Below are 26,969 nucleotides of genomic sequence, written 5' to 3'. Positions count from 1 at the left end.
TTAGAGTGTGGTCTGCTGGTGTGATTACTTTGTCCAGTCATCTCAAGTGTGTGAATTACATGTACCTTTGAAGACGCGTGGATTGAACCCTCCATCACAGAGGATGGATGGGCAACATGTCAAAATATAAGTCAGGCCCATAGATACCAACGAATAGGCCATTGTAAAATGTCTAAACAATACATAAGATGTCTGCAGGGAATAAAAGGAGCAGGGTGTCTAGGGTGGGGGGATGGGTAAAAAGGGTGGTTTTTCAGAAGAAAGGAAGGGTGAGAGGAGGGAATAAAGTAGGATGGACTGTCCTTGCTGTTGCAGTAGTTCAGTTGATAGACAGTCTTTTAAATATGTATTAAAAATTATTTTATCTTAAGATAAGTTTGCAGAAGTGAATGCTTCCATCCCATTGCATAGTGTATCACAAAATAATGAACATGGACACACACACTCAGAGCTATAGCATTGTGGAACAAACCACAAAAGATTTTATTGTAAGATGTAATACATCTTTTCAGCTGCAAAATGGAATCAAATACAAGATCAAATCAACACTCTTTCCAGTTGTTATTGATTGAACCACAATCCATTTTACTTTGCATTAAAGAACAAGGGGATATTGACTGAAACAGAACCTGGCAGAGCCAAGGGAAAGTGGTCCCAGCAAAAGCAGTGAGGAGAGGCAGAGAGCAGAGCACCACTGGTGTCAGAAGCATTAGGGTCAACAAAGGAGAAGACAGAAGAAACTCGAGTCAGGTGAGGAACAAACTATTCATTTCCTCTTTGTAGACGTTATGTCTATCAATTAAGGTTCATCTGAACATGAAACTGGTGTTGATTTTCGAGCATGAACAAGTATTACACTACTGTAATCTAGCACATCATGCAATTGATTAACCCTCCTAGGAAACACCTGCAGCTTCTCAATGACATAGTCAGCCTCGCTTAGTGCTTTCCTGACAAAACTTTCATCAATACATAGATGAGGAAACTTAAAACCGGCAATCATGTAAAAAGTTGCTTCAAGGCACCCTATCATTATTAAATGTCCTCCATTTTTTAACAGTGTTGAGAAATTTCTTAAAGCACTGCAGAACCCTTCTTTATCTGTCATGTGGATCTCCAAACAATAAGGCAAAATCAAGCAGTCAGCCTGAGGCAGGGTGGTGGGAGACAAGGGGTTACTTTTGCTGGCGTCATATTTAAGGATGTCCTTGATTTTTCTTTGTACCACTTTTTGCTTCTCAGGCCAAGTATCCCTAAAAAAGAAAAAAAACAATTTAAATTTATCATTGATAAAAACATGTTCTTTTCTTACAAGTTATTGGAGGCAAACATGTTTTGCTCTATTGACCCTTAGATAGAAATGTGTATTGCATGTAGCGATTAAAAACAGCTCAACGGATTTGGATGAAATTTGACAAGATTATAAATTATGGTGTGAAGATTACCCTTTTGAGAAGTAGAGGTAAGTAGGGTAAGTATTTTTAAACTTATAAGTCATTTGAACATAGTGATATCTGTGGCCACATCTAATTTTTAAGTTGTTTTCTGATTTAGGGGCCTAGATATAGATGGGGTTTTATATATACTCCTTACCTTTAACTTTATTAAATTGTTAACAGGTAAGGAAAATTATAGAAATGATTCTATATATTTTCTATATATATATTTCTTTAAATCACAAAGTACTACCAAGGATGTATTAAAAAATTAAATATGAGTGGCACCCCATAAACCTTTGTATAAGTAGATAGAAAAATATAAATACATTTCCCTACCAATCACCACTTTAATAAGAAGGGACAACATAAAAGCAAAATGACTTATATTTTTGGTGTAACCCAGAACACAGCTAAAGTGTAGTAAAAATAATATGGCTGCCTGTAATTTTGCAAAGGCAGTCAATATCCGTTCACATAAAGGGGTGGGTGGGACTTGCAGAGTTCCACTCTGCAGATTTCCATTGAGTTGTATAAGAACTCTGCAAGGTTAGGCTGAGTTCGGCAAATGGGTGGAAATATGCATGTTGCACTGTTTGTGCTGCAATTTAGAGCCAGTTGTATAAACAGCACTGACAATTCTCCGTGAATAGCACTGTGTGGTGTACAAGAGTACCCAGCCATTCCAGTTGATTTTGCTGCCGCTAGAGTAGAAAATCTTCTCAAGCACTAGCAAATCTACTCATAAGGCATCCCTCTGGTTGAAACCACTGCAACTGCCCATGTTGTAAAATGCCACTAGGGGATGGCAAATCTCATTCTCAATCCTGGAAATTTATGGGGAAAAAATTCTGCCATGCTGCGGATGGAAGAATTTGCCCAGAACTCAGTCTACAAATGCACGACCAAATTCTGCCATTTCATTCCAACAATCCCTAGTCATATACAGCCTTGTCATTGGCATGTATCACAGTTTACCACAAAGTCACTGTGGTGTACCCTGCAGAATATATCACACAATACTTAGTCAGATTTACCAACCAATGCAAGGCCACCATGTGTCACTCTGGGTTGCTTGGTAAATCTGGAGAAACACAATTCAGCGCATGGCACTACCTGGCATTACTCAGCACACTATATTCTACATTTTTGCCAAATTCCATGTACATCCATTCAACCATTTTCACACTACATCTTTTTAAACTAAAATCTATGACATGCCACCCCATTCCACTGTACAACAGCCAACTCCACTGTTCGACACATCAGTCACTTCACTCTAATAATAATTCCTATTTGTAATGCACAAACATTTCAGCCATTAAGGGTTTCAAGCTGCTCAGGGCCATCGGGGAGGTGAAGTGAGCTATTACCCAGAGTCACATGATGCTAATCTGAGCAAGTGCTAGGGATTTAATCACAAGCCCCATGCTCTGGAGGCAGCCACCCTGGCCACTGCTCAACACCTCTTCCTCAAAGAAACTCTACAACACACTATGCAATCTACTCTCTGCCATTCTACTTTATGCTATACAAAACTATAACACTGCAATCTGTAGCGTGTCACTCTTATCCACTCAATGACTATCCACTCTCTGCAAATCTACTATATACTATTTCACTCTATGCCACTCCAGTGTATGCCAGTCCACCCCACTATTGAATTGTACAGCACTGCACTATATGGCACTCCACTCCAGTTCAATTGTCCACCTTATGCCACTCTACTCCACTCCAATGTAATCAACTACTATTCCACTATATACCACCACACTCTGTGCCACTCTACTCCACTCTATGCTAGGTAACTGTAAGCCACAATACTCTACACCACACCACTCTAAGCCACTCCACTGTATGCCACAGCACTGTATGCCACAACATGACACTGTACAATACAATACGTTATGTATGTCACGGAACTCTACACAACTCAAATCTATGCCACTGCAGTCTACTGGGTTGGACAATGCATTACTCCACTCTATGACACTTTAACCTCTCTATTCTACCAAACTCTACTCCACTCTAAGCCACTCCACTGGGCAACACTGTTCTACAGTTTATGTCACTATGTAAAGCTCTGTTACACTCTGCCACTGTGCGCCCCTCATCAAAACTCTGAGCAACTCCCTCTATGCAACTCCAACCTAATTTACTTCACTGTACCCTATGACAAACTTCTCCAGTCTAATCCACTGCACACTACTACTCTACTCTATACCACTCTACTCAACCCCCCTCCATGCCACTCAACTCTACGACACTCTATGACAGTTTCTGACACTCGATAACACTCCATGCCAGATCACTCTATGACACACCACTGCATTCTATGAAACTTTAGTCCACTCTGTGCTACACCACTCCACAGCACTCTACTTTACAAAACAGCACCCCACTCTATGACATTTCACTTCACTCTATGCTATGCCGCTCCACTCTGGTCCTTTGTATGACCATTTACCCTAGTCTGAGCGGCTCTACTTGACACTATTCTATGCCACTCCACTTTACAACATTCTACTCTACTCTATACAACTAAACAAAACACAACCCTACTAAACTCTACACCACTGTGAGACACTCTACTGAGGAGGACACAAACAAACACTCCTATCTTCCACATCTGCCTCTGGAGCATGCCAGTCACATACCAGATGTGGCGACCAATTCGAAGTCAAGAACGTGGTCCTCATGCAAGTACCCATGCCTTAATAAGGACAATAAGACTCCTATGAAAACAAACAGTCATTAAAAGCTTCCAGCGTGCAAGAGCAAAAGGATGTATGCCTGACCCAACCTACATTCCTCGTAGATGGAGACCCTCAATGCAGCACTCTTTTGTATGTGTCCTGGTCTACCTTGACCTCTTAGCAGCCTTTGAAACGTTGTCCCACCAAGATGCTTCATCAGGTCAAAATTCAAGAGACCACCCTCAAATGGATTACTTGTTTTCTCAAAAGAAGAACCCAAGAGTCCGCATACCACCTTTCACCTCAAAATCCAATAACATCTTCTGTATCATCCCTCAAGTTTTATCACTCAGCCCTCCTCTGTTCAGCACCTACAAGACACCCCGGTCAACATTGTGAGAACCCATGGAACTAACATTGTATCCTACGTGGACAACACACAGGTCATCCTCTCTCAATCTGAAGACCTATCCAACATGACGGACAACTTCCAACTGGATGAAAAACAATTTCCTTAAACTCAACACTGATAATTCAGAAGTACTGCTCTTTAGAAACAACTCCCCGTGGAACAACTCCTGGTGGCCTACAGTACTGGACCCCTCACCTATCCCCACTGACCACACCAGTAACCTTGGCATCATCATGCACCACAAATTCACCATAAAAATCAAATCAATGCAGTCTCCTCTGCCTGCTTCCTCATTCTCTGCATTCTCTGGAATATCTTCAAGTGATTTTCAGTCACCACCAGTTGCACCATTAATCAAACCCTTGTCACTAGTTTTCTAGGCAACACTCTATGCAGGAATCACCACACCCTCCTTAAGAAACTTCAGGCTATAGAGAACTTAGCAGCCAGACTCACCCTCAACTCTGCAAATGGACCCACATCATTCCTCACTTAAAAACACTCCACTGGATCTCCATTCACAAGATAAGCCAATTCAAATACTTGAAAAAGCCCTGCACAATCAAGGACCAGTACACATAAACTAATGCTTGAGATTCCACCAACCCTCCAGACACCTGCACTCTACCCCCACATCCTTGATCACACCCCCTGCACCCACTGAATCAACAGTTGAGGAGGCTCCTTCTCCTACTTCATGACAAAGGCCTCAAACCACCTCCACCTCATCCTCTACCTCCAAACCTCACCTTCTCTTCAGGAATTCAGAGGGAAACTCGAGACCTGGTTATTCAATCTTAGCATCTTGTTCCCATATCATTGTGGGTAAATAGCAGCATTTTATAAATACTGTTTTATTGATTCTAAGAATGGGTGGACACTCTATTTTCTACTCTGACACGTTTATTGCTCCTTGTTGGAGCACAAGTAAGGGGGAATGGTCTGCTCTGAGAGACCATCCACTGGTGGGAGCAACACACAGATGGCCATTGTGGCCTTAAGGGGATGTAGTTCCTAGAAACAAAGGGAATAACATGCCTGGGTGTCCCACCGCTGTGAGATAGATTCAAAGGGTTAACTTGTTATCCCTGAGGGTGGGAGTCACCACTTCCAATAGGTCATAGGTAATGTGATACTGTCACTCCTCAAAAAATATCTGTGCCAGTCAGGCCATGGTGGTGGAAAGGACTGGTGCCCACAGAGCAGTAAAACAAACAGATGTGTAGGGTAACTCAGGCCTATGGGCAGGACTTTGTATTATTGCCCTATTGCTCTGGTGTTCCTGGACTGGGGTGGGAAAGTGGCCTATAGAACGGTCACAATTTGTCTCCAGATGACCTGGAAATTAATTACCACTGGTGTTAGATGAGCTGTAAAGGGTGGCTTCCCATGTTTCTGTGAAAGCTTAGGGTTTAGGGAGTACTATTCCCAAACAGAGAGTATGGAGGCCCAGATAATCAGGGGTTGCCTGTTCTGAGAACAGTGCACCCCAATCTTAATGCTGATGAATCCGTTACCAAAACGGGAGGTGATCCATGCACTGTCAAGGAGACAGAGGCCATAGACCTGCACCAGGGCAGTCCCAAGAATGACACAAACAGAATGTGTAACCGTTTGGGGAGGAGGTGGTTTCACACGAGACGTCCTGGCTTGACAGGCACCTATTCTGTCTCAGGTTACAGACCCTCGGCTGAATGACCCCTGGAATGTTGGAAAGGAGAGTGGCAATAGGGTACCTAACACTCTGATCTGGGTGCCCACACTCTAAGAATCATCAGATGCCTGGGAAACATCAGGAACAATTAGGGATCTCCTAGCCATGAGTCCTATCCAACCCCTCACTGGGAGTGGATGGCACGGGCCTGGCTTTCGATGCTGACAGATGTTATTGGCCCCTGCTGGTTGCTCTTCTTCAGTGGGTGACAGATGTCTGATCTATTTTGTTGGCCATGATAATACTGTCTGCCCTCTGGGATACATCTGTGAGCAAAGTAACATGCTTCTTGAAGAGTTCCACAGGTGAGAAAAAGGGTTAAGTTATGTTAAGTTATGTTTAGTTATGTTATGGTACGATATCTACTGGTTACGGTTTGCCATGTCCTAATTGCACTTTGTAACTTGGTAAAATCTCATTCTGAATCACAAATAGGACCATTCATGAAAGGGGCATCCCCCCTTTCTTATCATTATCAAGTATTACTGGTTTATAGCCACAATTCTGGTATCAACATTTTGAAAAGGTAGTTATATATCACAGGAGCTGATAAGGCATAAAGCAATGGAATGCTGTTCCATTGGATAGCTTTCCATTTAGAAAATGTCTTGCAGTGCCTGTTCCTGTAAAGTACAAGTAAAATCATTAGGTGCAATTTTCGCTAAGGAATAATGTGCAAAAAATTATACAAATTAAGATTCCCATTTTGGCACGGTACTATGAAGCGTTGTCCAGATTAAAATAATGTGCAAAATACCTACTCAGTTAGCCAGTACTGACATTAAAATGAGTTAAAATCATGCTAAAAATAATTAAAACTTAACTAATAAGCAATTAAAAGTATCCTTACTAAATTGCCTTTGTCTGAGCGGAAGTAGAACAATAATTCATAGTATATATTAAAAAGACAAGCAGTAAGACAAATCTAGTATATTTATATACAAATTGCAGCCCTCTCTTTTTCATTGTAGAGCTGGCAACCAACACAAATCTACTAATGCCGAATACAATAGCTTGTGAGCTATCTGATTTTAGTATTCCCAGGCTCACCATGTAACTCCACATATTCAATCTTTTACATAGATGCTTAATCCATTTTCGTCTTAGAATTACATATGCTGTACAGAAAATATAAAACATGTGCAATATCTTTGTTAGCCCCTTATGGACATAAGGTCACTTGGAGTCCCTTTCCTTAGTTTGAGACATCGCCCATTTAGCTGTAAAGACATCTATATGAAGGATCTCATATCTAAATTTCAGATAAATTATCTTTGCGAGATGAGGTTCAACTTCTTCCAAAAATGGCGCCAAGCTCGGTGTCATTTTAAAAGACAAAAAATGTGCAGTAAGTCTCTTTGTGACTTTGTGCAAAGTAAAATTCCAATAGATGTGCTTTATCTTGCTCTTTGATTCTGGCATCAGGAGGTTGAGGATTACCAAAAACCTACTCACACCTTAGTCAAGGAGCTAATTTTGAATATGGGCCAACCATGGAAAAGATACATAAAGTTCCAATAGTTCGCTCAAGGTCTGCCTGTAAGTTTCTAATTCCACAGTAGTCCAGATTCTATACCAATAACGTAGTGATCTCCGTGCTGCTAAATGTTCCGGTGTTTTTATACCAATAATGTATGTTAGGTGATCACTGGGGTATTTTGGGGGAGAGATGTAAACATTCTTGAAATTGTATTTTCCCCAAAAAAACAAGGCTGTAAAATTTCACCTCCCTTTAACTCTGATTCATAAAGGGCGGCTGCTTGGGCTGTAAATGTACATACTTACAGAGCGGAGGTAATAGCCTTTGACACAGTTTAGTATTGTTTCCTTACAATGGGTATCGAGTAACCATGGGCGGAAAATCCGTTGCTCGCGGATTTTGCGGATTTTCGGTAAATTCGCAATCCGCGAGATTCGCGAATCTCCCGCAAAATCCGCAAATCCGCGAGCAGCGGATTTTGCTCGCACTGTTCGCACTGTTCGCGTGAGTTCGCGCCCCCGCGAATAAGTGCAAAATTGCAGAAATACGATCTTAGCAAAACTGAAAGTAACTACTTACCAGGTTCAAAAGTTCAGGCTCATCATTAGTAGCCATTTCCTGTAGTGCTTCCTGAGGGGCCCCTCCAGAGTTCAGTTGCCAGTTGAAACTATTATGTGACCCTGCTCTGATCCTCAGAATAGTTACACATATGCCACAAAGGTCCTGAATTACAGCTAAGGGAGACAAGCAGGAGCCAGGCTGGAAGTTCAAATCCATTAATCAGCCCCTAATGCATTATTGTCAGTTGGGGCAGGGCAGGTGTTGTAACTAATTTTGCAACAATGAAAGCACTTAGCAAGTGCAAAAGATCACTAATCAGGAAGCACTAAGGAAGCAGGTGCCAGCTAAAAAAATATTCTGTGACACATTAATCAGCCCCAAATTAATTCAGGTCACTTGAGGCAGGGAAGGTGTGCTTGCGTTGCCACAATAATGTACACTGACTGGACAACCAGAGGGTGCTGTGATGAAACAGAGGGTGGCATGGGTGGGCCAGAGGGTGGCATGAGTAGTCAGAGAGTGGCAGTGGTGACAGAGAGTGGCAGTGATGAAGAAGAGTGTCCCAAACAGGCTGGACACGTAGAAACAACAAGTTCGCGAAACTTGCGACCCGACAGGTAAGTTCGCAATTTGCGACATTGTAAAAAACCCTCGCGAACTGGCAGAAACCCGCGCAAACACAAAAAAAAAAAATCCGCAAATTCGCGAGAATTCGCGGAATTTGCGGATTGCGAGTTCGCAAATCCGCAAAATTCGCGAACGCGAGATTCGCAAAATACGCCCATGCTTAGTATCGAGTTTTGCATTAGGATTGCCCGACATTTATTTATTTATGGCTTCCATGAAAGATTTGAGTTAAGCGTAACCCCCAGACATATAAAGTTGGAAACACACTCCAAGGGCACCCCATTCAAAGCTATTTTATTTATGACGCTTTTATGTGGTCTGATAGCCATGTATTTGGTTTTAGTAGGGTTTATCTCAAGGCTCTTTAATATGTAGTAATTTTTGAGGCTGTTGAATAGGTTTTATGGCCCCCTTGGTGTTTGGGACAATTAGATTATATCATCCGCGAATGTTAAGGTGCAGGTATGGGTACCTCTGAGGTTAGGTGAATCATGGGTAGGTACTGGACCAGATCATTCACATATAGTAAGAACAGAGTTGTTGCCAGGAAACAACCCTGTAACGTTTACATACAGTTTTATCGAAATGATCAAGCCGCCCGAAGGTCAACCTTTTTTTATGGTAGAGCCTCTATAGTAAGTGTTATATGGCCAAATTTGTGTAGAAGCCCTATTGCCCAGGTCTCCTGGAAGAGACATAGGTTCAAGTTACCAATATACTCATGCCAATTTGGCTCTACAAGGTATTGATTGAGCCCGGCTATGTTCAAAGATTCAATTTTCAGGGATTCTGAAGCTAAATCAACAAGCGTATCAGAAGAGCAATCATATAAAGTACCTGGGTTTTATGTACGTGTTTCTTATGTGGGTGAGCAGCATGAGTAACTTGGGGATCAGATCCTAGTAGAAGGGACACCAGGTCTATATGACTATGTGTGCTTTTGGTAGTTAGATTCTCTATGCCCTGCTCATTCAGTCAATCTACAAAGTCCAAATTGTTCATCCCCTCTTGGTCGTGCAAAACACCATTTCTCTCATCTGTAGGAGTTTTGTTCTGTCTAAAAATAATTCTAGATTCAAAAAATGAGTGAATTTGTAGATTCATGGCTTTTAGATTATCTGCAATAAACTTAGAATGAAAGGTTAACATTAGGCCGTCCATGTTTCCAGATTCTTGCTGGAGACGTTCGGCTTTTATAATGTCAGATCATGCTATGGAAAGGCATTGGCGTTTACTTCTTATCCAATGTGTCACTTTATTTATTAATGAATCCTCATCCTCTCTGGTTACCTGTTTTAATCTTAGAACATTTGTCCCAAAGACATTTAAAGTATTCATTTTGGGGTTCTTTAGATGTTGGGGTGCTGGATAAAAAGTCTGCAAAAGTTGGATACCTGCGCCAGTAGGCCTGGGCACTAAATTCCAATCCGCTCACAGACATGATGAGATGTCATCAGTGATGTTATCAGGGATGTCACTGACTAGACAGTATTATATTAATAAATATATATTTTTGTAACTACTGTGTGGTTTCCCATACATTTACCAATACTCTAAGATTGCATTATGGTTAAAGAAGCTGCTTACCATTCCTTCAAGACTAAGCCTGAAGGCTGCTCTTCACAGCTACCACTGGGAACGCTTTCTAAAGGTTATCTTTAATCTAATCACCATAGGTTTTGTTTCGACTGGTGCACGGTGCCCACTTTAATTAGTGGACAGCATATCCCAGGCCAACTTCTCACAGTCACGATTATGTTTCCGAGGCTGCTTTCCAGGAGGTAGGAAAAATCCCTGTGTGGATAAGATAGTAGATAAATGGCATGCTATGATTTCTGGGAAAAGATGAAGAATCTTAGGAGGACATGGGTCATGAGGAGAACCTGCTTTAATCTTTTGGATATGTTCAGCAATATGTGCCACTGAGGGAGTCGTAAATTGTCCAAAGCTAACTGACTAGCAGCTTGATCCTATAGATGTATTTGTGGAGCCATTGCTGATGAACTTTTTAAAAATATGCAAAACTTTTTCCTGAAAGGAACAAGCTAGTAGGACACAGAATTCTTGATTAATGATTGTTAGATCAGAACCCATTGACATGAATCATTTTTTAATAGTTTGGAAAAGAGTTTTAGGAGCATTGGTAGCTGAATAAATTTTGTGATGTATAATATTTAGATTTGACTGCAAAAAGTAGTGTTTTATAGTTACCTAGACAGGATTTATATGTATCCCGCTCCTCTCTCTTATAACCTGAGCGCCATGTGCGCTCTATTCTTCATAATTCCTGTTTGACGCCTTTAAGCGAGTCATCAAACCAGGGTTGAGACATCTTTGTATTATTCATTTCACTGACTCACCCATATGCCTATTTATACAGCCTCCTTTTAATCATTTACAACAACTGACAAATCAGCTTACTCACCCTTAAACCATTGTCACACCCATTGATACACCCATGTACCCACTCACATACCCAGTTACTCGTCCATAAAGTTTCTCATATACCTACTCATACAGGAACTAGCACACCCACTCATGTATCAATGCTACCACTGACAGAGATAGTCACTCGTCCATATGGCACTCACATAGTCACTCCCTCACCCATACAGCTACTCATGCACCCCTTCACTCATACATACTGCCATTCACCCACCCATTCACTCACTTATTCACCTACTGACACATCCACTAAATCACCCAAACAACGTCTCACTAACTCAGTCATGTACCCATACATTTACTGACACAGCCAGGCATTCATCTGCATAGCTACTAAAACAGCCAGTCATCACCCATAGAGCTATTGACATACACACTCAATCTCTCATATATTCACTGATTCCCTCGCCCACTCACTCACCAACCCATACAGCCACTAAGACACCCAGTGTTGCACCCACTTACTTACACTCAAAACAACCCCTCACCAATGGTAACACTGACAGAGATAACTGCTCATCCATACAGCACTCACACAACCACTTTCTCACCCATAGAATTACTAAGAAACCCAGACAATCTGCCATATAACCACTGAAACACCTAATCACTCACCCACACAGTCACAACCACATCCACTCACTCACCCAGTCACTGATATGCCTACTCAGTCACCTATATAGCTACTAACACAGCCAGGCAATCATCTATACAGCTACTAAAACACACACTGAGTCTCCCATACTGTCATCGAAATAGACACTCAGCAATTTGCATAGGTACTCATACACACTGACCCACCCATACAGACACTCACGCACACTCATTCAACCATATAGCCACCCATACACCTACTTAGTCACCCATACACTCATTAACACACCCAGTCAGTCTCCATGTAACCACTGGCACACCCAATCACTCACCTATGCAGACACTAACAAACCCATTCACTGACCCATACACCCACCCATGCTGAATCTCATAAACAATTTGCAGCCACTTATAAACCCACTCACTTACCTATAACAAACACTCACATACTCATTCACAATTCCTTAACGCGTATCACATATCCATTCACACAAATACATCTACTCGCACACCCACTCAATCACTCATACAGCCAGTCATACATCTACTCATACACCCATACAGCCACTCACACAGCAATTAACATACCCATACAGACACTCACACTCACTAATTTACCAATAGAGCCACTCATGTACCCACTCACTGAAACAAACATTCACACATTCATGACCGCATAAAGTCACTGTCACACCCACTCATTCACCAACACACTCACTCAAATACTTACACATCTACTTACACATTCACTCACTCCCTAATAAAGAAACGTATTCACTAATGTTCTTTCTTATACTTTCCTATACATACACATTAATACAACCAAGAAAGAAGGTTCTGATGATTTCCTTTGTGTTTTTGTGATTTTTATGAACTTTCTTTTAGGTTTCTAGAATTTTGATTTTTTTTTAAAACAAACTGGGAAAAGTTTAATTTAAATACTCAGAACTGAGGATATAAGTGTTACTCAGCAAAACACATTAACACTCATGAACTTGTGTGGCCTCCATAACTGCAGCAATCAAAGTGCAGACATTTTTGCAGTCCAAACAAAATATCCTGAATCTTTGGAGCTCCTGGGACTTCTTAGGGGGATGTTGCTGGACCTCAGTGGTGTCTAGGGTGTTGTTAGACTAGGTCCACTGCTTCGCGTATAATGTCATGTATATAGAAGAAGAATATTTTTATTGTTTATGTTAATTAAAACCGCAACAATACATGTTCTAATAAATTAGTGAACTGTAGTAGAAATTGGTATTATACAAATCATAAAATTGTTATCTTCTCTTGAGTCTGTATAAAATGGCAACAATCAGTTAATCAATCTCTTAATAATATGCTAAGGTTTTCAAATGTTCGTAGTTAGCAGGTGATTAATCCAAAGCGTAATTACTGCCTAATCAGCTGCACAAGGGGGAATGTTTCTTCAAACGTTCTTGGCCAACTCTACAAAAATAATACAAGTTCTGGGTCAGGACCAGTCAGTCTTATTTGATGTTAAGGTACCATGCTCAGGGATCATCATGGTTTATTTATTGTAATTATGTATTTATTTATTTATGTATTTATTAATATCTTTGCCTGCACAGAGAGGTACTTTATTAGTTGACTGTTCTGTGCGGTATCTCTTAGGTCCAAGCCTGCTTTAATAGCGGATCTGCATGTCCTTACGCCTCTGGCGTTCATGGCATGTTTTAGAAAGGTGGTTCGTGCTTGTTATAGTTTTGGACAAATGCAGACTAGGTGAACATAGGCCTATTTATTGCTCCTGCATAGTCTGCAATCTTTCGGCCCTCTGTATGCCCATGTTGGCTGATTTGTAATGAATGACAGTTTGCCTAGGCACAGGGTTATTAGTTGCAACTTCTGGTAGGCTGTACAGCTCTGGGGTAAGTGTCTTCTAATAGTTATTACCATCCAGGCATGTTTTCTCTTACTAAGGATGTTTTTGTCGACTAGCAATTTGTTTAAATGTTGCTGACTTATTTATAGCTTGCTTGAAGGCTGAATAGGACACACTGGTTTCCCAGAGCTCACATGTACCAGTATCAGATAAGGCTTTTTTTAGGTAACTGTTGTATGTGGACTTTACATTGTTCGCTAACTCGTCCCACAATGCCTTATTTAATTCCGAATCTGCTGCGTTTTGCTGCAGGCTATACCATTGTTTAATGGTTGCATACCTTTCTCCCCAGTGATTCATTAATTACTCTCAATTCTAGCCTTACTTGTCTGGAGATGTTGTCTGATGGATTTGAAGGACTCTTCTATAAATTAAAACTTGAGATTTGTTTAGCAGGTTGTCGTCTTTCCCTTGTAGTGCAGGGCTGCCATATGATTTGATTTAGATTTGATTTGATGTATTATTTGTATAGCGCTTAAAATCACCCCCGGGGGTATTTAAGCGCTCAGGAGGTGCAAATGAAAGCGGTGGCACAGGCTAGGCTGAGAACAGAGTGGTTTTTGGAGCTTTCCTCAATTTCAAGTGGTCAGGGCATTGTCTTAAGGCAAGAGGGAGTTGGTTCCATATGAGAGGGGCTTGGTCAGAGAAGGACTTGCCTCCAGTCCTTGACTGTTTCATTCGGGGTGTATTGAAAAGGGCTTTGAGCTTGAGCGTAGAGTCCAAAGTGGGGTGTGTGGGTGTAGTCTCTCCGCCAGGTAGGTGGGGTCGTACCCCCATATAGCTTTATGGGTGAGGCAGCATAACTTAAATTTCACTTGTTGTCTAATGGGTAGCCAGTGCAATTGATGAAGGAGAGGGAGGGAAGCAGATCTATGAGGGGTATTTAGTATCAGGCGGGCAGCAGTGTTTTGTATCATTTGGAGTCGGTTTAAGGAGGACTCGGTGTCGCTCATCAGTAGGGCACTGCAGTAATCCAACTCAGTACTAGAGTTTGAGTCAAGGTCTTTCTGGTGGAATCCGTTGGATAGGGGAAAGCTCTCCTTAGGAGGCCTAATGTGTGGAAGCATGAGCCCACAGTGTGAGTGACATGATTCTTCATAGTGAGGGTCTGTTCAAAACACACTCCTAGGTTTTTAACGGTGGTTCCTGGGGAAGGAGCCTTTTCAAGTTCCGGGGGTCACCAGTGGGGTGACCACTAAGAAGAAGACCAAAACCTCTGTCTTCCCGGCATTTAGCTGGAGGAAGTTATTTTCCATCCATTGGGATATTGCTAGCATGCAGGAGGAGAAGGTGGATTGGGCGGTCTGTGAGGTTTTGTTGAATGAGAAAGTAAGTTGGGTGTCATCCGCATAGGATATTACGACACCCCCATCAACCCCATGCATCCTTAAAAGATCTGCCAAGGGGGCTATGTAGATATTAGTGGGGTTTAGGCAAGATCCTTGTGGCACCCCCTTGGTCAATTCTTGTGCTTTGGAGCGGAAAGGGCCAAGATTGGTGGTCTGGGACAGGTTAGAGAGGAAGCTGACCATCCATCTTAGCCAAATATGAGTTAGGCTCATCAGAACGACGTCGTCCACATATGATAAGTGCGATAATGATAAGGAGCCTAATTTTGGTCGATGAGATATAATCGTGTTAAGTTTTTGTGCAGGCCTGCCATGAAAAGGTTAAAGAATGCGGGGCCAGAACACATCCTTGTTTCAGCTCTTTGGTGGTTGTGACCTTTTTGATAGCCTTGAGCCGTCTCCTAGCTTTACACTCATCCATGTGTTAGAATATAGAAGCAGTAGTACTCTGAGTATTTTTTCCGGGATATTCCACTTGCGCAGTTTTCACCATAAGATGTGATGGTCCACACTGACAAATGCCACCTTTAAGTCGACAAAACAGAGATAAAGCTAGTGTTTTCTCTGAATATATGTATCCGCGATCAGCGAAAGCGACAGGATATTTGTGATTGTCCCACACCCTTTTCTGAACCCTGTTTGATTGAGGGGTATCAGTTTTAAAGTATCAGACCAGATCGTCAGTTATTCCAGTAGTATTGAGGCATAATACTTTCCGTCCATGTCCAGAAGTGCTAATAAACTATAGTTAGACGCGGACGTTCTGTTTACTCCTTTGAAGATTGGTGTAATTACTGTGCCTTGCCAGCTTGAGGGGATTTGTTTTTCTATCTCCACCTTCTAAAATAGGGTTTTTAGTCTTCCACTCCAGAAGTCAGGGCTGACTTGAAGATTATTGGGGGAATATCGTTCGGACCTGGGGCCCCATTTCCATGGCTCTTCACAATTTATTTTTTAACATCTTCAACGGTAAAGCCTTGGTTTCTAAGTGTGGACCAAAAACCACGAGCTTCTTTACATTTTGCTGCACCTATTTTTTGCAATTCTGGTAGATAGCTAGTTGGTCTGGTATTTATGTTTTGTGGGCTAATCCTAGCATAGTCAATTTGTTTCTCTTGTTCTTTGGTAATTACTTGCCCCTTGTATCTCCTTGTTTGGTGGTTAGGTTAATGTCTGTGAATCTCTTTACCAATAACGAGACCAAATCTTTTTCTTTTTCACTTCAGACAGTTTGATTCTCGGGCCGCCTTAGACCATTTATTATTCCCCAGAATGCGCTTGAGTTGATGTTCTTTGTGGTGTATAGTAATTTCGCCCAGAAGTTATACTCCTGTCATCTTTTTTGTTCCCACGTCTCCTTTTTATATTCTTTCTTCAGCTTCCGTATTAATTCCCAGTCCTGGCAGGACATCTCAGGACTTTTTTTGGCCCCTTACATTTTTCTTTTTTTCTCGTTTAACTTTAGCAAGCTCCGTTGATGTTAAAATGGTACTTTTGGGCTCCTAGGCTTGTTTGAAATTAACAGCCATAATTGTTGCCAGTTTGTCAGTAAAACGTATTCACTCTTGTATTTTATTGCAGTCGCTACTTTCACTTTCTGTTTCAATTCTCTGAACCTTTACCTGTAGTTTGTCTAAGTTCTCTGTTGACCATTTCAGTCGTTTTAAGTTGGTTGTGAATTTGCTTTCTGCCATTATCACACTATTTTGATCCTTTGGGAGCTTCAAGTTAAAGTGAATATGTTGGTATGAATGGTCACTTTTAGTCGTGAATTCAAATGAAAACCGGGTGAGAAGGGGCAATAATAGTAATGAAATTGCTGTGTAGTCAAGCCTTGATTGCGATTTACCTCCTAGGTGAGTATATTTTGGCGGACAGCCTTCTGATGTTCTACCATTTATTATTCTCAACCCCAGGTATTCCAGAAATGTCACCAATTGTTGTCCTACTAGGTCGGGGAAATCCTACTTGCGCTGGTATTGAGGTTGCACCTCCAAGAAGTCATTATCTGCTGCTAGTATTTCATCATCTTCTGGAGTGTCAATTAAGTTGAAGTCAGCTGTTAAGATGATTGTTTCATATGTCATCGATTATAGTTGTTAACAGATGGATGTGGGCTTTCTTCTCTTTTGCCGATGGATGTATGTAGGTGTTGATTAGTAATATAGGTGCCTCTTTGTGTGGTAGAGAGAGTTTTATTAGTTGCACGTTTGGTTCATAAGGGTCTATTTGCTCTGATTTGAGATACATTTAAGTTGAAACGTAGACTGCTAACCCTCCCTTTGGGCGCTCATTCTTCCTACTTTTTCTGCTGGAGTGCTAAAAATTGTAAATCCGACGAGCGGCAACTCCTCTAATGCCCAGGTCTCCTGAAGAGCGATGATGTCACATGACTCCCAGCTTTGGAAGGACCGGCCAGCTTCTAGGCATTTCTTTGCTCCAGCTATGTTCCATGAGATGAGGTGTAGAGTGTCTTGGGTGTTGTTTGTTGTGTATTTCTGTAGAGGCCAGTGAGGTTTAATTTTGTTCAGCGTACCTGCAATCTAGAAACCCGTGGTCTGCTTTTTCCTTGGACTGTCCCACATTGCTGCTTGTTGTTGGTGGTCTGTTCCCCCTTGAATTCTGTAAGACTGAATAAACCTGTTCTCTTTTTGATGTATTGTGCCCTACCTTTCGCTGCTCTGGGGAATTTTCCCTTAGTGGGCCTGGGTAGTGTTGTTTCGCCGGTTTTGTAAGTTTAATGTCATGTGTAAGTTAGCATTCGCTATGTCATTTGCCTTTGCCTTCCATTTAGTGTGCTGATAAAAAAGAATCCTTCTTATAGTCTGTGAAATGAACAGTTAGTACCAGCACTTAGCTATCCCACAAGATAGAGGCTCTCTCCCACCTATCCAGTACTCTGATCATAGCACAGGGTGAAACAGCCTTAGACTGGGCTGGGTTGTGCATGATACAGGAGCAAAAACATTTTTATATGTGTCTTTCACTGTTTAGCTGCACTAGCCTGGAACATTCCACGGTGGGCATGTCTTTGACTAACCATTTAATGTATAACGTATTCATGCTTGTGATTGTTCAGTTCCCTCTGTAGCACTCTTTCGAGACTGGACAGATGTGACCCCGCTCTGAGCGTATATGAATAAACAGATATTGGTATGTATATTCTCCACTGTCTCCACGACTCTTTATTTGGTAAGGAAGACTGAGAGGTGGTCATGAGTGACCCGGGTTACCCTTTCGGGACACTTCCTTCAGTGTCACATCTGACATTGATGCATCTGCTACACTGCACTCCCTCAGGGCTTTTGCCAAGTGGTTGGAGTTGAAATTCCCATGGAGAGGGTCTTATCACACAAAGAATAATTCACATGTCATTCTCCCAGAGGGGATGGCTGCAAAATGAATTTTAGGAAGAAAAGAGCAGGTGCTGAAAAAGAACCTCCAATACCAACACTGGAAGTGTGAAGAAAAGAAAACTGTGTGGGGACTTCCTTTCTAGAATAATGAAATGTATTTTTATTCTGTAGTCATGTGATATTCGTGAATGCCAACATATCCTTGAACACCAATGTATTTGTGATTACTTGAAATTGGATAAAACAGTGTTGACCATAACATTACTTATGAAACTCTCAATTTATATTTCATATGAGTAAACTACTGATCACAAACATTATTTACAATCTGTGTATATATTTTTATCAGACATCTAAAAAATCACACTGATTTGGCGGATAACCACAGTAGTGGAATATACGTATTACACATTTTTGGAAAAATTTGTGAATGTAACATAAAACATACAAATGCTTCTGGGCACATCTGTTTCATGATGCAGAAAACAATTTTTGTGGTGTTCTTGATGCCCAATAAAATGAGGACATCACCACCAAACAAGGAAGCCCTTGCTTCATATAGTTAGGAGAAACTGTGCCTGTTTGCCGATGTGTAGTGTCATTGTGCTCTCTGTAGGAGTAGTCAAGTTATCACAAATGTCTGGATGAAGAGACATAAGGAACAAACACATTGTGAAAATGCAAAAAGCTCACTGGAGTCATTGCCTGTGATCCATTATGCAGTTATAGTGTAGAATACGCACATAGCATTTACTAAATGAGGTACCACATACAAATTAACCTGTGTAACCTAGTCCAGCTGGCTAAAATGTTGTGCAAATCTATGGACTCATATTGGGTAAATGGTCAGATGATGTTCCTTTCTGGTCCTGATGCTCATTTCATAAAAAATTAACTTCAATGGGAACAAGTTTCAAATGTAAACATAGCAGATGTCCCAATGCAGACTCTGCTTCAGTAAAGTAGAAACAATCCTAACTTCACAGGCTTTTACAGAGGCAACAGAAGTGTGTTTACTCTTGTATTCCACATAAAAAAACAATATAAAATCCTTAATGGAGGTGACTGTAACATTGATCTATAGAAGCGCAATCAACTCTATAGTGACTGTCACAAGTGATTTCTTTCTTAACTTCTCTTGTTGAATGCAGTGTCCATAGGTCTCCCTGTTAAATGCCCAAAATACATAGCACCACTCTCATGCCCATTGACAAACACACACAGGCACTCTCACACCCACTCACAGGCCCAAAGAGAGACTCCTTTACTAGGTCGCAGACCCACTCCGACACTCATGCACCCACTCTCCAACTCATACAGGCACTGATGCACCTACTCATAGACCCACTTACACACTCACAGACCCACACAGAAAATCAGAGCCCCACTCATGGACCCACTGAAGGACTCATGTGACCACTCACAGACCTACTTAGACACTCACATACATACTCTCAAAGCTACAGGTTACAGTTTGAAAATAAAAATTTTCAACAAAACAGAGGATACAGGGGCATTGTAGTTTGGAAATATCAGTTAAAAAACCTATGCATTCACAGAAAAAAAATTGACTGAAAAAAGCAAAGGTTACATGCAATGTACAAAACCATTGCATTTCAATAGTTATAACGACCTGTGTTAACTATGACTTATGCCCTACAAAAGACTCTTTATGACCTCAAATATTATGCCACTCATAGCATGGTCAGTAATATCACTGATGACATCACCGAGGACATCACTGATGACATTATCCACAGAACCACTCACACATCCACTAACACTTCCAGACAATCTCTCAAACACACACATACCCACACAACCATTAACAAACACATTCAGAAACACATACAACTACAAACACACTCACTTATTCACCGACTCACATAAGCACCCATTCACCCATACAGCCATTCACACAGCTACTCACAGACCCATACAGCCACTTAAACACTCACGAAACCATTTACACATACTCATAAAAAACACTATCTTACCCACTCATATGTCCACACTGCCACTCACACACCCATACATCCACTAACATGCCCACTCACTCACAGCCACTCACACAGTGAGTCACTCACTTATACAGCTCCTAACAGAGTTACTCACTCATCCAAACAGCACTTTCACATCCAGTCACTCATACACAAACCACGTATTATATACTATACTATATACTATACTTACTATATACTATACTTACTATATATACAAATTACACATTGGTATCTACTAACAGAGATACTCACTAACCTAAACAGCCACTTACAAATACAGTCACTGATCCACAAAATCACAAATATACTAATTCACACAATGATATCAAGTTCAAGTTCAAATAATCATTATTTAGGTCATAGACCATAAAAGATGCAAGCATATGATCGATAAAAAACATCATTTAAGACAATGTACATCAGCATTAAAAATACATACTCAGATGGAGATCATAAAAGCGGAAAAGGTAGGTAAAAACGAAGTACAAAAGTTAAAAATATAAAAAGAGGAACAACAAGGACAGATCCTAAGCAAACAAGACACATACAGGACACCTAATATGGGCTGGGGATAAATGTTTCATTGGGAGATGTTATTAATGAATGACCAGCGCCTACGCCACATGGCGAGCAAGAAGCGGGAAACTGAGAATACCACAGGAGGAGAAGTCTCACATTTCAGAATTCTGAATGCCTGATGGTAATTTTTAGGTTTAAAGTATTTTATTAAGGTACAAAAAACATGGGGAAGGGAATAGGAGGTCAAGCGAACATACAGTACAAGACGCGAAACGTTGCAGCGAATCAGAAGGAAAGTAGGGAGGCAGGAAGCCCCGGAGGGTAACAGGGCATAAGTCATAAGGCAATAAGGCGGTGCGAATGACCCTCCAGCAGACCCCCATTCCCCGAGCAAGGCCGAGCTGGAGTAGCGTCCCACAACACAGTGAAAAACACACCATCCCCCCAACCCCCCGTCCCCGGAAAAATAGAAGAAAGAAAAGCAAAGGAGAAAAAGGAAGAAAAACAATACCCCAACATCCCCGTCCGAAAGTCAGCATTAGAAGCGTGTAACCCCGCCCCCCACCCCCCAGCCCCAAACCCCCGACCCCGCCGCATTCACTCCGCTGGAGCCGCCGGCGGCGTCAGCCTAAGGAGTCGCAGGTACCGTGGACATGTGAGCTCGCGAAATTCCGTGGACAGCAGTGCTAAAAAGGGGTGCCAGAGCTCTTCAAACTGGTCTACATTCCCAGCCACTGTTAGCGACATCTTCTCCATACCCAGTACCTGCCAGAGCCTGTGTAGCCAGCCAGTGATAGAGGGGGCAGTGGGGGTACGCCAGAGTACAAGGATGTTTTGAACCGCTGAGCCTAGCGCAATCGCAATCTGTCTACCCCTGCGGGACTTCAGCGGGTACATTAGGTCATTGGGGAGGCCTAGCAAGACATACGCAGGGAAGCGCGGGAGTTCGATCTCAAAATGCCTATCCACCTCATCTAAGACCTCCTTCCAATAGGCCGACAGTACCGGGCACTCCCAGAGAATGTGCGTGAGGGTACCCTCCTGTCCGCAGCCGCGCCAGCAACCTTTATCGCTGATTTTGTGCATCTCGTAGAGCCTCTCCGGGGTGTAATACCAATAGGTGGAGACCTTAGTAAAGGTCTCCGTCAGCCCAGTGTGGTACGCAGAGTGCCTCGCCCGATACGCGATCCCGTCCCATTCCTTGTGGCTCAAGGTCCTGCCCAGTTCCCTGTGCCAGCGCTCCCTCCCAGGGTTATGGTAATGAAACGGCGGGGGTTGGAGAAACTTATACAAGTCGGTGATAAGCTTGGCATCCGAGGTCCGGGGGACCAGCCACCGCTCATAGGGCGTAATCGAACGGGCAGCGTCGTCGCGCACTTGGGGTTGAAGAGCCCAGTGGCGGACTTGCATATAACGCAGTCTGTCCCCCTCCGTCAGGCCAAACTCCTGTCGAAGCTGCTGGAAGGGGAGCACACCCTCCAGCCCGTAGATCTGGAAAAGCGCCCTACAACCCACGCTCACCCAGTGGGAAAAGGCTCCCGGTTCCAGACCCGGAGTGAAGTCTGGATTGCCAGCAATAGGAGTGAACGGTGATGGAAAAGTGGTGAGCTCACGAAGCTCACACACCGCGTCCCACACTCGCAGCGGAACCCGGGTGATAAAGGAGGCGTAGAGATTAGGCGGGCGGTGAGTGCGCCGCAGGAACGGGACCTCCTGGAGGGTACGGCCCGCAACTGCCTGGTCCTGAAAGAGCCAGTGCTTGTCCGATTCCCACCGGCTCCACTCCACCAAATATCGGAGTTGCGCCGCCTGAAAGTACTTCCGGAGGTCCGGGACACCGAGACCCCCCGCCTCCGGGGCAAGCGCGGAGAGGACCCGTTTCATCCGAGGCCTACGGCCTTGCCACACAAAGCGGGAGATGTCAGCCTGCGCCTGCCGTATCCAACCTACAGGGGGCTGGAGAGGTAGAGCGCGAAAAAGATACAGGATCTGAGGCAGTATCGTCATCTTCACCGCTGCGATACGGCCCAGCCACGAGAGCAGGCCTTTGTTCCATCGGCCGAGTTCCTCCTTGATCTTTTTGCCCAGGGAGGAATAGTTGGCTGTGACCATCGCAGGTAGGGAGGGTGCAAGTAAAATCCCCAGGTAAGGCACCGTAGAGGAGGACCATTGCAGAGGAAAAAGACGCTGGAGGTCCCGCCTGGTGTCGACAGAGAGCGACACATCCAGGGCAGCCGATTTAGACATATTCATTTTGAAGCCCGCCACGCGGGCAAAGGAGTTCAGTTCCTGGACGCAGGCAGGGAGCGACCGCTTGGGGTCATCCAGGGTCAGCAAGACATCGTCCGCATATAAGCTGACAGTATGGGTGTATTGCCCCATCTTCACCCCGATAGCGTCCGGGTTATCGCGAATCCTCTGGGCAAATGGCTCCATATAGAGGGCAAATAGGAGCGGCGAAAGGGGGCAGCCCTGTCTCGTGCCGCGCTCAATGGCAAAGCTGCTGGAGCTGTGTCCGTTGACACGCACCGATGCTGACGGCCTCCTATAACAATTAAAGACCATAGTGCAGAACTTCTCGCCGATCCCCAGTTTCCCGAGAACCAGCTCGAGGTACGGCCAATGAACCCTATCAAAGGCCTTCTCCGCGTCGACTGACAGCAGCATCCGCTCCCCCGGGACGCGTGAGGCCTTTTCTAGCACGTGCGTCACCCTCTTGGTGTTGTCGACAGTCTGCCTACCGGGTACAAAACCGGCCTGGTCCGCCTCCACCAGACCTGGTAGGTGCAGACCCAATCTGGCCGCCAAGATCCCCGTGTAAAGCTTGAGGTCCACATTCAGAAGCGAGATGGGCCGATACGAGCCACACAGAGTCCGGTCCTTCCCCGGTTTCGGAATAACCGACACAGTCGCCGAGAGAAGGTCCGGTGGGATGGCTCCCGGTTCAGAGAAGGAATTGAACAAGAGAGCCAGGAGAGGCGCGACAGTGGGACAGAAGGTCTTGTAAAACAAGGCCGTATAGCCATCCGGGCCCGGGGCCTTGCCGTGCTTTAACCGTGCAATAGCGGAGATAACTTCCTCCACATGAATGTCCCTCTCTAGGTGGTCCGCCTGGGCGGGGTCCAGGGCTGGGAGGGTTACTGATTCCAGATAGGCCTCAGCCTCTCCCGGTGGGGAGGGCTCTGCAGCGTACAGCGCCTCGTAGAAGGTACGGAAAGAATCCGCCACCTCCGCGTCACCGGAAACCGGGACCCCATCCGCTCCCACTAGCTCCTTTACTACGTTGCGCTGCTGCGCCGCCCTGAGTCGGTGGGCCAGGAGCTTACCGCATCTGTCCCCGCCGGTGTAAAAGGCATGTTTCAAGCGCAACGCCGCATACTCCGCCCGGTCCAGGTCCAACACAGAGAGGAGTCTCCGCGCCGCCTTCAGCTGCCTCCAAACTCGAGGAGCCCCCGTCCGACGGTGAACCTGTTCAAGTTCCCTGACCTGCGCCGTTAATTCCTCCCTCTTACGTTGCCGCTCCCTGTTCTCCGCCGAGGAAATGGAGATAAACTCCCCTCTGACGACCGCTTTCAAAGCCGCCCACTGCGTTGCTAGGGACATGTCGGAGTTGTTATTGTGGGTCAGGTACTCCTGAATGACCTCCTCCACTCGCTTCACCACCGATTTCTTATGGAGAAGCGTGTCCCAAAGCCGCCACATCCCTCTAGAGGGGGGGGCCGCCGGCCAAGCAAATGTTCCGGAAACCGGCGCATGGTCGGACAGGGACAGGACCCCGATGTCTGCCGCCGTGGCGGCCGAGCGAAGCGGTCCGCTCACCAAGAGGTAGTCCAACCGCGAATAAGTGCGGTGTGCGTGGGAGAAATATGAGTAGTCCCTATCGGCGGGGTGCATGGTGCGCCAGAGGTCATGCAGATCCATCTCTGCAATCTGGTCCTGTACCGCTCTAGAAAGCTCCCCCGTCTGCGGAAAGCGCTGGGCAGACCTATCCAAGGTGGATACGAAGACCATTCAGGTCTCCCCCTAAAATGACGTGGCGATCGGGCGAGGCAGTAACGTCTACCGACACAGATTCCAGGAAGCGATCCTGGTGGTCATTTGGGCTGTACACGGAGCCAACCGTGAAGGCAACCCCCCCCAGACGCATGCGATACACTAGAAGCCTCCCCTTCTGCTCGGCATGTTTATACAACACCTCGCCCCTGAAGGAGCTGTCTAGAAGAATGGCTACCCCCGCAGTCTTAGTCGCAGCCGAGGAAAAGAGTTGCGTGGGGAACTTGGCAGAGCGCAGCCTATGGCAATCTTTAGAGAGTAAATGTGTTTCCTGCAGGAGGCAGATGTCCGCCTGCGACCCTTCTAGCAGGGAAAGGATCGCCCTACGCTTCACAGGATTATTCAGACCCTTAACGTTAAGGGTCACTACTTTCAGGGACGGCATCGCTCCCAGGGAAGCAAAGCGCTATGCAGCAAGCGGGGGAACAGAGGAAGGGGCACGCGGGGCAGGGGCGCAGGGAAGGCCGGAGTCGGCTTTGCATGTGTTCGGACAATATCGGACGGGACCCCCCCAACACCAAACCAGCTCATGAACCCCCCAAAAACCAACCCATGGCAACCAGCCAAAACCAAAAACAAGAAGAAACACCCCATTGTCTCAGTCTAGCCCAAGTGGGCAAGTCTGTAGAAACCAGTCAAGTGGACGTCCAGCCACACACCTCCAACCTCTCCCCCCCAACCCCCAGCCCCAACCCCGCATCGTAGAAGCTAAGAGTCTCTCCCCCGGAGTAAAGTTAGGCCGTCTGGGCCACGCCATTAGAGTCAGGCAAGTTCCTGGCCGCAGTCCTCAGGGCCTCCGCCATGTCCGCCCTGATGGTAGGGGAGTCAGGGCGACTCGCCGTCGCCGACGATTTGCGCCTCCTCGATCTCCGCCGGCCCCGCCGCTCGGGGCGCCTCCATGCGGGCGTCGCCCCTTCTTCCTCTGTAGCTGTGAGTCCCAGCACCCCACAGACATCTTGTAAGGAGCGCAGCGGATGTAGCACCCCATTCCATCGGAAGATAAGACGAAAGGGGTGACCCCAAGAGTAGGCCGTTTCATGCTCTCGGAGAAAGTCCGTAGCGATGCGGAAAGACCTGCGCTTCTGCAGTGTGATGGCGGACAGGTCTTGATAGAGCGCCACGGGTCGTTCTCGGAAGGACAGCGGCTGCTTCCTGCGGGCCTCTGTCATAATGCGCTCCTTTAGGGGGAAATCCGGCAGGAATGCCAGGATATCAGGTGGGGTGCCGATGACTGGCGCTGGCGGCCCACCCTGTGTGCCCTGTCGATGCGGATCGGGAAGTCCGCTTCTTCCTCCAGAATGTCGCGGAACAGGTCCTGCAGATAGGCCACTAGGTCCGTACCCTCATCCGCGGACGGAACGCCTCGCACCCGGATGTTATTCCGCCTGGACCTGTTCTCGAGGTCTTCCGAGTGGGCCTGGAGCTCGACACACTGCTCCCGTAGGCGGAGAACGTCCTGCTGTAGATGAACTATCTCTTCGTCGCGACGCTGGGCCGCCGTTTCCACAGTGTCGACCCGCTCACCCAGGCCCTCGATTTCTCTACGCACTTCGCGGACCTCTCCGGCCACCTCGGTCTTGAGAGTCTGGAATTCCTCCTTGAGGGAGCTGAATAAGTCCTCCATGAAGGACCTCGTGACTGGTGGTTCGCCTCCGGTGGCGTCCGTTGAGGCCCGGGAGGACCCCGGGGACGGCTGCGCCCTGTCTCGCAGCTGCTGGGCCCTGCCGAGCATGTCCGGCAGAGTGCGATCTCCCCGTGCCGCGCCTCGTCTCCCAGCCATCTTGGCCTCCGCAGTGGGCGAAGCCTAGAGCTGGCCGCTGT

The 26,969-nt window shown here is 45.0% G+C and overlaps 1 protein-coding gene across 1 annotated transcript in view; it reads right to left on the bottom strand.

Annotated features, from left to right (window-relative positions):
• Positions 1-452: 452 nt before the first annotated feature.
• The window catches only part of LOC147718259 (nicotinamide N-methyltransferase-like), a 56,399-nt gene continuing 29,882 nt past the window's right edge, over positions 453-26,969 (bottom strand). Inside the window, exon 3 of the mRNA XM_086966664.1 lies at positions 453-1,253. Coding sequence (XP_086822790.1) covers positions 800-1,253 — 454 coding nt within the window. The 3' untranslated portion in view covers positions 453-799. The remainder of the gene's footprint in view (positions 1,254-26,969) is intronic.

The sequence above is a fragment of the Lissotriton vulgaris genome, chromosome 4_1, assembly GCF_964263255.1.
Source record: "Lissotriton vulgaris chromosome 4_1, aLisVul1.2, whole genome shotgun sequence".
In the NCBI taxonomy this organism is placed as follows: domain Eukaryota; kingdom Metazoa; phylum Chordata; class Amphibia; order Caudata; family Salamandridae; genus Lissotriton; species Lissotriton vulgaris.
The sequence above is the reverse complement of the archived record's forward strand: the minus strand, read 5'-3'. Positions and strand labels throughout refer to the sequence as shown.